Source organism: Diabrotica virgifera, chromosome 1 (assembly GCF_917563875.1).
Source record: "Diabrotica virgifera virgifera chromosome 1, PGI_DIABVI_V3a".
In the NCBI taxonomy this organism is placed as follows: Eukaryota; Metazoa; Arthropoda; class Insecta; order Coleoptera; family Chrysomelidae; genus Diabrotica; species Diabrotica virgifera.
Window position 1 is genome coordinate 277,230,600 of NC_065443.1, and position 14,602 is coordinate 277,245,201.

The window sequence follows — 14,602 nt, forward strand, 5'->3', positions numbered from 1 at the left end:
CTCTTGAAATTCTTCCAATTTAGCCAATATTTTGTCAATCACATTTGTTTTGTACCATTCTAATAAATCAGTATTATGATCAATTATATTATTTTTTGTTGTAAAATGTTTAATAGATCGTTCAAGGTGTTGAGGTTTAATAAATAAAGCGTGAAATACAACATTTACTTTTAACAAAGAATTTATTAATTCCTTTTTAATTCTGTTCATAAAAATTCTATAGGCGTTATTTAAAAATTCTTTAGGATCTTTAAATTTTAAATTAGTAATAATTCCAGTTTTTATTCTATTATTAAAACATGAATCCACATCTTCCCACACTAAGTTTCTTTTTACTATCTTTCCGATTTTATATTTAAATTTTTGCAAATAAGATTTTAAGATTGACAAATTCTTCTCAACTGTACTTAAATTACCAACAGTTTTATATTTTAAAGCTTTCTTTAATGTTAAAATAGATTTTTTTAAATAACAAATATAATGGTTAAATTGTTCTTTTGTTTTAAGTAGTCTACTCACCATTTCAATTTTGTTGACCATCTCAGTGGAAATTTTGTCAATATTTTGAGGCATCTTTTAACTTACACTGTATAAAGAAACTAATGCTGCAGAAAACTGTATTGGAACTAGTATATATAATAATAAAAATAAAAATTCTTTGACGTCAATTATAAACTTGAAATATGATCACGTTCACTTATGCTGATTATACATATCCCCTTAAAAATGCAGTCACGTTGAATCGCCATACTTGACCTTTTTTTGACCTGTAAAAATACAATTTGCATAATAACAACTTATTTACATCAGAGTTAACCTTTTTTGACCTGTAGTTTGATAACAACTTATTTACATCAGAGTTAACCTTTTTTGACCTGTAGTTTGATAACAACTTATTTACATCAGACTTGAACTTTTTGACCCGTAAAAATGCAGTTTGCATAACAACTACGTATTGACGTCAATCATTCGTTAAAAACAAGATGTTTGGATCCTATTTAATAATAATTTGACTTTGAAAATTACAAATAGCTAAATTGCATCAGATTTGATTTTTTAATCTGTAAAATGCAGTTTTGAATAACAACTACTTATTGATGTCAATTAAACAGTAAAAAATAAGTATAATCAATAACTTGACTTTGAAAATTGCATCGTAGATAATAATAATGTGACTTTGAAATAAAATCACGTTGAATAACATTTTCGCTTACGTAAAAATCTTTCATTTAACCTTCCATGATATCAATATTTTAGTATTTATAGCTGCGTGTACTGGTAGAAATTATCAGTTTACTTCAAGGTTTTGAAAGTTCAGTTTTAAAAATGACCGGAATTCCAACTACATTGGTTGTCACTACAACGGATGAAAAAAATTTACCATTAGAGGACCTAATGGTTTTTGTTAAGCATATATTTAGGTACGTACTTTTTTATTTACTTATTTCTTAATCTATATGTATAATTTGATGTGTTTTTTTTTGACCCGTACAATGCAGTTACTATATAAATCTATGCATATTCAGTCTGATATGTGTATTCCAAAAGTAGAACTAGCGAAAGATGGGAGTTCAAAGTTGTGTAGTTGAGTTTGAGAAGAAGCAGCGCAAAAATGCAGCTAAACGACTCCTAATCAGCGAATATCACTTTTACCATCCACGGGACGACGTTCCACAACCAAGAATTAGAATACTTCATCTTGAGCCGTGCAGAGATGCAGACTACCCAGTCCAGAGGGGGAGACAATTACCGTTTCCACTAGTCGACCATGTCAGACACCAACTATTTTAATTTTATTATAATACTTATTTAATATATTTTTTTTATGTGATTCTTGTTTTTTTTTTCTTAGCATTAACGTACAATTATTTTTTATAGCTATGGTGTCACAGACATAAGGATGTCTGAAGACCGAATCCTTATCATTCTGAGCTATTCACCTAGGGCCGTAACATTACGGAAAAAATTCAATAAGATGCCCGTCCGCTATGTCAGGACGAAGGTGGAGAATGAAAGAGAACTGAGCGTCTTGGAACGATTGATGAATTCATACAAATTCAATATCCTCGATGAAGAGGAACTAGATGCACCACCAAAAAAGAAATTATCAATCACGGATGTTTATAGTGATGATGATGATGACGATGAAGATGAAAGTACTCGTAAAAAATTTAAAAAATAGTATTGTAGTATGTATCTAAAATAAACAATAAACAACTAATTTTTTCTTAGTCTTATTTTATTTTTTTAAGTTTTTTATAACATAATAAATGTATCAAATTCTTTTCTGTATCGTCCATTGTCAATGTTGCAATCCTTAAAAATTGAGATGAATCCATAATTTGTTTTCCAACAGATTGAACACATGTCTTTAAATTGATCAAACGTCATATCTGTTCCAACATGATCATTATATATATATGTTTTAAATTTAAATCGTCTTGCTTAAATATAATTAAAACATTTGCATTGTCTCTTATAAGATGTTTTGGAATTTTTGCATAACTCTGACTCAAATAAAATGGATCCACTTGAGAATGTCTAGACATGCTGAAATATTCTCTAATCACATCTTGGTTATCACATGCCACATCATCAAAAATAAAAATTGAGTTTGACTTAGCTTCAGACGGGTGCATTATATCAGCACTTCCACTATAAGTATAGTGTCCTATTCCTTTAATGGGTTCTAACAACTTTTCTAAATACTTGTATTTAGGTTGCATTAATGATTTTGAATAAATATACACATTTTCAAATTTCAATCCATTAGGATGCTCAAGCAAATTTATCATCACATTCGTTTTTCCACAATTTGAAGGACCAACTATTATACATCTAACTGTGGACGGAAATAAGATGCCATGTTTATCACATGTGGTTTTAACTGGTTCTAATAAATTGTTTTCCACATCAAGCGTGGTATGTTGTTTGACTAGCTTCATGTTTGGTTCTATTTGAATAGAAGAAAATTTTTGCTTAAATCATGTATTGAGAATGAAATTTATTATCTCATCTATTTATATTGTTTTATTTTACCACCAATTGAGTTTCAAGAATACAGATGAGGCTAGGCTAGGCTAGGCCGGGCGACCACCCTATACTTTTTTACTGAAAAGAAGAAGAGATCTAGCGATAAGCGACCACTTTTGCACTCAGCGTACAGGGTGGCCCCGGGAAAGAAGAAGAAAAGATAAACGACCACTTCTTACAAGCCTCTGGTCATTGTTGATCACTTCTTCATGCAATTATTGCGTCATACAGGTATACAGGTGACAATAGGTTTGCGTCATACAGGTATACAGGTGACACACAGGTAAAAGCAGGTGACAACGTTCTTACACCCTCTGGTCATTGTTGATCACTGGGCACGAAGAAGAAGAGATCTTGAGATAAGCGATGAGTTCTTACAACCCTCTGGTCATTGTTGATCACTTCTTGTACACACTCAAGGTCAAATCAACCCTCTGGTCATTGTTGATCACTTCTTCGGGCACGAAGAAGAAGAGATCTTGAGATAAGCGATGAGTTCTTACAACCCTCTGGTCATTGTTGATCACTTCTTGTACACACTCAAGGTCAAATCAACCCTCTGGTCATTGTTGATCACTTCTTGTACACACTCAAGGTCAAATCAACCCTCTGGTCATTGTTGATCACTTCTTGTACACACTCAAGGTCAAATCAACCCTCTGGTCATTGTTGATCACTTCTTGTACACACTCAAGGTCAAATCAACCCTCTGGTCATTGTTGATCACTTCTTGTACACACTCAAGGTCAAATCAACCCTCTGGTCATTGTTGATCACTTCTTCGGGCACGAAGAAGAAGAGATCTTGAGATAAGCGATGAGTTCTTACAACCCTCTGGTCATTGTTGATCACTTCTTGTACTTCTTGTACACACTCAAGGTCACCCAAGGTCATATCATCACATCTATACGTTCCAATTCCGAGACCCTGATGGACAGGTTACCAAAGTGATCCAGTACCCCGCCTATATTATACTAATGGCCTTAGCTGCCAGGGCTATCCGGCCAGGATCCGTGAATATAGACTTGAATATTCAAGAGCCGTACCTGAGGTACATCTGGGCTTAAGCTCATAGCTCCTGAATCTGAAATATTAAGAGATAAAAAAAACTTTGTAATTGTTTATAAGTTTCATAACTAAAGTTCTACTATTAATGGTCTAGTTCTAGTACTACCACGCAAAACCGCACTAAGCACAAAGCACATGCATTTCAAGCAAGCATAAAGTCATAAAGTTTTTAAGCAAGCTACACACGAGTCATTGTTGATGTTAAAAACTTTTGCACTGCGATTAATGTCTTTGAGTTTAAATTTTTAAACAACACATCAGTTAATGTCGGATCACCTTCTAGTTCCCTTCTAAGCAACTGGGACTCTCTTTGGAACCTAGTACATTCCAATAAAACATGTTGTAAAGTTCCTACACTGCCACATAAACACTGGTTTGAATTCACTACCTTCAATCTAAATAAATGTACAGGAACACTACAATGTCCACTTCTCATACGACACATTTGTGTGATTATACCTCTCCCCAGGTTGGGAAATTTTGTAAACCATGCCTTTTTATATGGAACTGTAACTTGTGAGCAATAAGTAATTCCTTTTGCCTGTCCTATTTGTTGGAATCGATTTTCCCAACCGATCCATAGGTTTTCTTTATATTTAATTTGAAAATCTTTAAAGGAGGCCTTTGGTTCTTCACTAATGGGCAGCTTTCTTCCAAGATTCGCAAGATGGTCAGCTCTATCATTCCCAATAATTCCAGTGTGACTTGGAATCCATGCAAATTTAATTTCTCTATGTTGTTCATCAAATTCACATAGTTTTTGTTTTAGTTGGAGAGTTTGTGAGTCTATTGCCGCCTTGTAGCTTGATCTTGTGATTTTTTCTAGAGCACTCTTAGAATCACTACAGATGAGGCACTTTGTAAAATTATTCTGTTGGATTAACTCTAATGCGTTTTTAATGGCAAATACTTCTGCTGAGCAAATTGAATTAGCGGAGGGTAATCTTGCTGTTAACTGTGTTCTCTCGTTAAGGTATATCCCAATACCTACATTACCTTGTTTATCTTTGGATCCATCTGTGAAAATAAGTTTATATTCCGACCAGTTATTGAGGTACCATTCCATAAACTTGGTTTGGTTATTTGCTTCTTTGCCCATATTGACAGTTTCATAAGCCATAGGAGAAATCTGAATATTAAGTGGAAAGGAGTGACAAGGAAATAAGGAGCTATGTGCTACCTCATGAATTTCATGTAAAGTATTCTGGAAAGCAGCCAGTATTGGTGGGAAATATTTTCTTCTCCAAAAACTAAAGTAACCCAGAAAGACATTGTGAAATTGCTCAATTGAGGCATATATTGGGTTGTCATAGGCTACTACTTTTAAAATGAATTTAGATGCTAGCCATATTCTTCTGAGATCTAACGGTGTTTCTCCACACTCTGACAAAATTATATGAACTGGAGAAGACCTCATAAATCCCCCCACCACTCTAAGAGCTCTATACTGAACCTTATCCAATTTTGCAAGTAGAGAACGTGCACAACCTCCCAGAAAAATGGATCCATAGTCAAGATGTGATCTAATGTATGCCTTATATAGAGTGAGTAAAGTTGCAGGATGTGCTCCCCACCAAGTTCGACACAAACAACGAATAATATTGACTCCACTGGAAGTCCTCAATGCCATCTTTTCAATTTGACTTCTCCAAGAAAGGGAACTATCTAGAATAACTCCCAAATGAGAAACTTCTTGTTTCCAATCTAAACGTGTGTTATTCACTGATATTAGTAAATTCGGAATATTATTCCTATTTCTATCAAAAAAAATTGCTTGACTCTTGCTAGATGACAGACACATTCCCATATCATGAAGTTTATTAGAAATACTTTCTACTGTACCATTCAATTTTTCCACAACATCCACCCAGCTGTTGCCGGAGCAATAGAGGGCAACATCGTCTGCATACTGAGTAATTAGAACATCCTCTGGCACACAAAATGAAATTATATTGATGACAATATTAAATAGTACTGGACTCAAAGGGGAACCCTGAGGAAGGCCCACATTGGTAGTTCTTGGTCCTAGCAGATTTAAGGAAATAGGATCACGAACAGACACCAAACGATTAGTCAATAAATGTTTAACCAATTCAATAAGTAACCATGGCAAATTGAGATCTCCCAAAGCGTCCAATAATTGGATGATTGACACTTTATCATATGCAGAAGAAATGTCTAACATAACAGCAGCTGCTGGTTTCCTTTTTGAGATATTCATTGAGATTTCATTGACCAGATGAATTATGTTTTCAGACACCCCTCTACCTTTACGAAAGCCAGTCTGGAAAGGCGATAGGATCATAAAATGTTCTACATACCAATCTAACCTTATTTTTATCATGTTCTCTAAAAGTTTACTAACACACGATGATAAAACGATTGGTCTCCAGCCCGAAAGACAATTTATATTTTTATTGGGTTTGGGAATTAAACACACTGTTTGTGATTTCCATTGAGTGGGAATATGCATTCCCTCATTTAAACATAAATTGAAAAATTTTAACAGGAACTTGATTGCTGACTCTGGAAGATGTTGCAACATAGAAAATGTTATACCATCCTGGCCCGGCACAGTATCCTTTCGTTCAACCAAAACCAATGAAAGTTCGTTTAAAGTGAAGAGTTCACACTCGATAGTATTAGATTTCACTGGGTGAGACGCAATGTTCTCAAATACAGGTGGAGTCAATGAACAAAGCATTTCCTCCCCTAACGATGAATTACTAGGAGTTCTAACTGAGGCTTTAGTGAAAGCCTTATGGAAACTTCTCACTTTTCTCCACATTACTGATATTGGAGTATCAGGTGAAATTGTGGAACAAAACACAACAAATGATTTTTTCTTTTTGGATTTAAGTTCTTTTTTACAATGTGCCCTAATTTTTTTAAAATTAATGAAGTTTTCTAAAGAAGGTACCTGTTTGAACTTCTTGACTGCCTCCCTCTTTGATTTAATTAAAACTGAACACTCTTCATCCCACCAAGGTAATTGTGGTTTATGGAATCTAACACGCTTTTTCTTAGGGATGAACCTGTTTGCTGCGTCTAATATTAGGTTTTGAAAATCTGTGTAAGACTCATTAGGGATGTTGTTAATGTTAGACTCAATATATTGGTTGAATTGTTCCCAATTGGCTTTTTTCACATTAAAGATACTGCGATCTTGAAGAGGGTCATTTCCTTGGGGACTATTTCTATCCTGCCCGTAACACACTACAAAAGGAAAGTGATCACTTGCTCCTATCTCTGGAAAAACTTCCCAGAGGCAGTCCACAGCCAAACCTGGAGATGCTATAGCTACGTCAGGGACACTGTTTGAGTCAGGCGGTGAGATTCTTGTCGCCTCACCCGTATTGAGAAAACACAAGTTATCCTCCTCCAAAAGATCTGCAAGACGATTGCCGTTCGGATTGTTAGATGATGAACCCCATAAAGAATGTTGGCAATTCAAGTCACCTATGAAGAAAAACGGTTTATCACACATTTGAACCAATTCTCTAAAGATCTCCTTACGAAAACGAACATCTGGTGTCTTATACGATCCTATAATAAAAATTTTTTCAAATTTGATAATGATAGCCTGCCATTTTTCAGGCAAGTGAATATGTAAAATGTCTATCCTATCAGCTGCCAGAGACTGATGAATAAGTACAGCTATTCCACCCCATCCATCAATCCTATCATCCCTATAGCAGTAAAAATTGGGAATATGCAAGTGCTGTGAAAATTTCAGATGTGTTTCATTTAGAAGAATGATATTAACATCATATTCGTTAAGAAACACCATTAGATCTTGCTGATTGTTAAAGAAACCATTAATATTCCAATGCAAAATATTAAATATCATAACTATATATATAATTTGTTACTATTATTATTTTTTTTTTATTTTTAATATAAAAAATAATATATTATATTATCTGTAAGAAATAAATGAAAATTCAGTCAACACTACTTTTACTAAAATTAGATGTATTATGTGACTCATCAAAACCTGCAAAATCCATATTATTATCAGAGGTTAAATCAACGTTTTTTGAAAATACACTATCCTGAGAATGTACACGATTGCTTGTTAATGAGAGTGCAAAACTTGGGCCTTGTGATCCCGTATACTTTTGTGAATCATTTAATTTGTTTAAAATCGGTAATCTAGGTAAATTTCTGCTTAGATCCTCATTTAATAGAGCTTTATGCGCCTCTTTGTCATAACTAATGTCTTTAAGAATTACTTTATTTTTCCTTTTAACTGGGACCACATGACTTTGACTCTGGAAATGGGGAGTGGAGGATGGGGATTTTTGAAGTGCTTGAGTAAATGCTCTGGGTGAGCTGGATAGTAAAGAAGGAAAATCCCTACTTCTCCTCTGAAACATTCTCGAATTCTCTGGCTTTTCCTTAATTGGGGGAAACAGCTTGGCAGCTTCAAAAAAGGTGAGATCTTGGAAGACCATTACTTCATTTATCTTTTTCTGTCTTTCGAATTCTTTGCAAATTTTATTTGTGGCAAGGTGATCAAGATCGCAGTATAGGCATTTTGGTACAGAAACTGTGCAGCTTTGTACTGTATGTTCATCGGAACATTTCGGGCATCTTGCTTTTCCCCTGCACTGTCTTTGTGAGTGCCCAAATCTTAGGCATTTGAAGCATTGCTGTACAGGAGGGATGTATGGATCTACTGTTACCAAGTTTGAATATATGATTATTTCTTTAGGGGGAGTTCTTACGTCAAAGAGTAGTTGTACAGTTCCTGTTGGAATGTATGTAACGGTCCCACTGCTATCTAAAACTCTTCTGTTAAGTCTTCTGGCCGATATAATTTTCACGTTTTTTTGTAATTTACTGTCGTTAACTATGTTTTCCATTGAAATATTTATACTTACATCTCTAATAATACCCCTTGATGTTAGCATTTTTTGAGGTATATAAGCAAGAAATCCTTTCTCAAGGATTTCTGTACTATTTAGTACCATATTTGCCTGTTTGGAGGTGTTAAAAATTACTCCAATTCTATTCATGCCGTTTCTACTAATTTCTTTAATTCCAGTCGTACCCATTGTATGAAATACTTTCCCAATATCCATAGGATGGATATTTCCTGCTTTTCCCTTGTCACTCTCTATCATAATAAGGAATGGGCCGAAGTCAGTGTCCTTGTATTCAACTTTTCTTCTACTAATATTTTCAATCCTAGATGATAAGTTATTAACTTCTGTTAACATGATCTGATCGTTTTGGAATTTATTTTTTAAAGCACAGAGTTCTTTTTCTATTAAATTAATGTTATTTTTATGTCTCGGGGCTAGCATGTGTATGGAATTTAAAAAAATTTGCGAGTTCAATGAAAGCAAAGCATAGATCCCGCCCCCTTTGTCAGAGGGGCCGGGAGAGTTAGTGTCCATCTCCTAAGCCAGCCTCTACTCTACTATACTACGGCTACTATGATTATATAAAGGCAAAACTTACAGAAAAGTCCTTAGTATTTCTAATTCACTACTAACGTATTGTCCCGTTTTAACTTTTAAATTAACTACTAAATTAATGTTCAAACACTAACTAACTATATCTACAGTATAATTACTTAATTTATAACAATTTTAACGCCTCCGTTAAATTTAAATCGTTGTCGTTGTCCTTCACCGAACTCCTAAAAATCTAGGCCGTGTCTACGCAAACAAATATCCGGCAGAATTCGTAACTAAATTGAAGTTGTTAAAGTATATTTATTCAATTTTATGCAATAAATATCTTACAATATATTTATTTTTGGCTTATTTATAACCTTGTTGTTTATATTATTAATAACTATATTAGGTCTGTTCGTACAGGAATCAGAAACTATCACTGACTATCAGCAACTGCACGACGCATGCGTGTTTCAATTGTGCGAACGCTAATATTAAAACACGCATGCGTCGTTCAGTTGCTGATAGTCAGTGATAGTTTCTGATTCCTGTACGAACAGACCTAATAGGTTATTATTTTTAATTAATTTAATTAATATTATTTCGACTTTTTCGTTGTGTTGGAGCAAACCTATTATTCTGAATAATTAATATTCGGAACGCACTCCGATTGGTGACATGTGACGAGTGACGTGCAGCATCGTGACAGTGACAGATTTAAGAAGGATGCCGAATGCCCAGTATTGCCGAGAACGGAAAATTAAAATAATATACAAGAAACATCAAAAATTATAGTAACTATATTATTCACAGTAATAATAATTATTATTGTATTTAATAAATATATTTGTTTGTATATTGGAACCAGTAATTGAGTTTAAGTTCGAAATGGAGTTAAGTGAAGATTCAATAAAGAAAAAACAAAATGTTTTAATATGTGACAAAGATCGAGATTCTCTAGAGCAACATGTACAAATTAAATCAGAACTGGAAGAATGCGAACGTAATTACACAGGGAATGCTTTATCAGACTCTTATTATTCGGACAATGTTAAAATAGAAGATCATGTGTTACAATATGATATAAGTAACCCATTCCCTGTCATTACCAAGCAAGAAGTTAAGACAGAAATCAAAAAAGAACAACATTTAGAGGCAAACCATGGGTGTGACGCTCCATTTAAAAATGTAAAATTAGAGATAGGAGCTTCAACTGAGATGGATCATGAAAGACTTTCTGGAAGTATGGAAGCAACAAAATTACTGTCCAACATAGACACAAAAAGTAAGTTTTATTTTAGGCTATATAATAGAGGTAATCAGTGGCGGCTCGTGATTATTTTTATAATAGGGAGGCTATACATAACTGTAAAATAATATCTAGACAAATTTGCACTAGCAAAAAATGTAATATTTTTTTGACCATTTTTAATTTACATTTCATAATATCAAATCATTTTAAAAATAGTTAGTCTAATTGTAAACATGTAATACCAATGTTTGTGTTATTAAAACGCTGCCTACTGCACGAATCCAAAAACACGGTAAAATACCGATATTTTGCTTCACGTTAGAGATATCGGAAAAAGTTATTTAAACAAGTTGTTCCAAATATTACTCTAACCCCACATACCCCATATTTACATAACAAAATTTGAACTTTTAGTTTTTTCATTATTTATAGTCACGACCCTAAAATTAGTTGTCCCACGTTGCGAGTAGAGTAACGGAGGCGAGAAGCTGGCCAGCCTCCCTTGCTAAATCGCGGGCCTCCTTAAATGCTGCTACACTACACGGAGCATTACCAACAGAGGCTGCCTGACCGATAGACTACCTTCATGTATCTCAGGATAACCCAGGGTCCTGACTACAATAATAATAATGAAAAAACTGAGTCCTCAATCATGTGTTCTAATGCTAATGCTCCGTGCACATGGATGTACAGTAAAACCTCCATTAACTTAAACATCGTTTAACCTTCGGATGACCAAGGGAGGTAAATTTTGACCCCAATGATGTTTTTATTTAAGAAGTTCAGAAATATTTTCAATTTTAATCTCATTATTGAAGTTATACTTCTTTACGATCGAGGGTGAAATTTTATAATTCCCTGGAGCATGCGCAGACAGACATTATGTAGTTCGTTGCTAATCTTTCAAATTATGTATGTATCAGCGCAAATAAGTCATTAAAAGAATATATTAGTGTTCTTAGTAAATGTATTATTTATTATAATTTTTGTGTCTTTGGATTTGTCTTCCTCAGGCGTAAGATAATAAAATATCTATTTTTATTCTTCATTTTGATCTATTTGTCACCGTGATGTGTAATTATATCCGACACGTCAATAGCACGGGGCTTGATAGCTCGGTTGGTATAGCATTGGACCAGAGATCGAGAGATCGCGGGTTCAAATCCCGGATGATTCATATTCATTTTTTTTTTTAATTTTGGTATTGTGTTTTACTTAAGTTTAACTTAAGTTTTATTTAATTTTTGGTAATTATTTTTAATTTTTCGTATTGTAACTGTTAAGTATATTTATTTCTTTGAAATTATATAATCATAATAGAAGTATAACTTCTTACGTGCATACAAAGTACACACACATTCTTTTTTTTTATTTAACTTTAATATCATTATACAGTCGGAAAAATGAAAGAATACCCATGAACAATCACATCAATCACATATTTTGTATTTTCTGTCTTTTTCTATAACAAACATTTGTTATTTATAGAAAAATACAGCAAATACAAAATAAGTGATTAATGTGATTATTCATGGGTATTCTTTCATTTTTCATTTTGTAATAAAAAAAATTCCCCATATTTTAGGGAAAAATTTTTTTCTGAATTTGGTGTCAAAGATGAACTCCGTTGGCTTTCCATGTTCCAATTTTATATTAAGTAAATACCATCTATTATGTGGAATTGTTTGTAAGAAACATTCCAATATTGAAAAAAAGTTGTTTGTTAAACCTGTGGCGACGTAAATTAGTGTAAATTTTAAAATTTCTTTAGTTCTATGTACAGAATGATGATTTCTGTTTAGGTTCATTTGTGAATAAAATATGTTTTACTAATGTTTATTTATCATTTATTGAAACAATACCAATATTAAAATTACGAATACATTATTTTATTTCTTAAAACAACTTAATTTTTTTGTCAATTGTCATTTTTGACTTTGGGACATTTTTTACCCCCGTTGGTCATCTGTGTAACAAAAAAAGGTTGGTCATCAGAAGGTTAACCGAAACGGCTGACAGTTTCTATAATTTCGTCAATAAAAAGTAAATTTTTATCTCAAAACTGAAACAATTCGATGTTAATTTGTCAACATCATCGTCAACATTGCTTTTATACAAACTAAAAACGCAATTAAATAGGTATACAACACATTACGAAATCACCTCATAGTATTTTTTAATACCAACTTTGACCAAGAATACTATGCAATTTGGTACAAGAAGAATACAAAAAACAATGTTATTTTTAACCAAAATTCTTGTTATGCGAAATGGTTTCCCCCTCCAATAATTTCTGTTAACGGAGGTTTTACTGTATAGTGATAATGTGTAATTTACATTTTGTATAATAGTAAGAGTGCTTGTTGTTTTTCGCGATTCAAAATAAACAAAACAGTGTAGCGTGTGTAAAAAATTTATGGGGAGGCTAAGCCTCCCTTGCCTCCTCTGACGAGCCTCCACTGAAGGTAATGAATGAATCTGAAATACTATATACAGTGTGTCACATTTAAGATGAAGACAGCCCTATATTTCGGTTATCAAAATAAACAGATTTGAAGTTATGCACAGTCATACAGTTTGAAGGTTCATATTTTTTAAGATACCTACTCAACTGAAACTTATATTTTGACTGCAGGGTATTATGAATCCACAGTATAACTACTCTCAGTATTATTTTCAGTATAACTTTTACACTTGGTTTAATATTAACAGTGTATAGATTTTATATTTGGTGTAAAAATATATTTTTATTTTATCTTTTTTATTTATATTAACGGTATCCATTTACAAAAGTTTTAACAAAGCTACACCTAAAAGCTGGGTCTAGACTATATTATAAACTAGAAGTCAAACAATTAGGAATGCACGTCATAGATTTAATGACATCATAACTAGTGTTGGAAAATTCTCGAGAATGAAAAATCGGAGAATATTCCTGAGAATATTCTCGATATGGAGAATTTTCTGAAAATGAACCTTATGACGCGCTTTTGGATATTCTTAAAGATGAAATGGGGTATTAAAAATCATTTAAATTATATACAAAATTATGAGACGAAACAACAGTGTTCTTTATATATAAGAAAATACAAAAACAACAGAAAACAAAATTTATATGACAAAAAAAAAATGAAATTTTCTTAACAGCAAATACTGGATGTGGTGAGCTAATCTGAAAAAGATGAGGCCTCAGATTCAGAATCTATTTCTATCATTAGCTTATCCTGGTCATCTACATTCTGCATTTCAATGTACTGATGAGAAGTTGTGGGATTTTGTTTTTCACTAGTCGCCAGCTCAGTCATGGATTGGTCTACGTCTAACAATTTTAAATTGTGAGCAATAAAAGTTACCTTATCAGCCCGTTCACCAGTAAGCCGGTTTCTTTTAGAGGAGTGGATAAAACCATAAGTACTGAAACTTTTTCAGTCGATGCACTGGATGAAGGCATGCTTACCGTCATTGGACGAACCTAACAACTGTGTTGGCTGAAAATCAGTTGATGAATGTTTCGGTTGATCCTTTTCAAATAATTGTCTCGCTCCCACTGGACATTTAATTGCATTTTTCGTATTGACTATCACAAAATTTGCAAAAGTACTTGTTTTACCTTGTACACTTTTAATTTTACAGTAATTCCATATATTCCTTTTAAAGCGAGCACCACACTCTTGCAAAGTTACTTCGGGAAAGTTCACCGAAGTCCGAAGTACCTGTCACTACACACTTATTCTACTTCGTGATGAACACATTCACGCCGGGCGATAAGGACTTCGGTTCCTTTGACTTGGTCTCAAAAACCGCCACAGAATGCAAGTAGGCCGAGGCGCAGCAAAGTCGC

At 33.4% G+C, this 14,602-nt stretch overlaps 1 protein-coding gene across 4 annotated transcripts in view; it reads left to right on the plus strand.

Annotated features, from left to right (window-relative positions):
- The first annotated feature begins 10,243 nt into the window (after positions 1-10,243).
- LOC114327619 (zinc finger protein 235-like) overlaps positions 10,244-14,602 on the plus strand; it is a 57,909-nt gene continuing 53,550 nt past the window's right edge. For all 4 annotated transcript variants that reach the window (XM_050650774.1, XM_050650762.1, XM_050650767.1 and 1 more), the window contains exon 1: positions 10,244-10,794. In XM_050650774.1, coding sequence (XP_050506731.1) covers positions 10,398-10,794 — 397 coding nt within the window. In that variant the 5' untranslated portion in view covers positions 10,244-10,397. The remainder of the gene's footprint in view (positions 10,795-14,602) is intronic.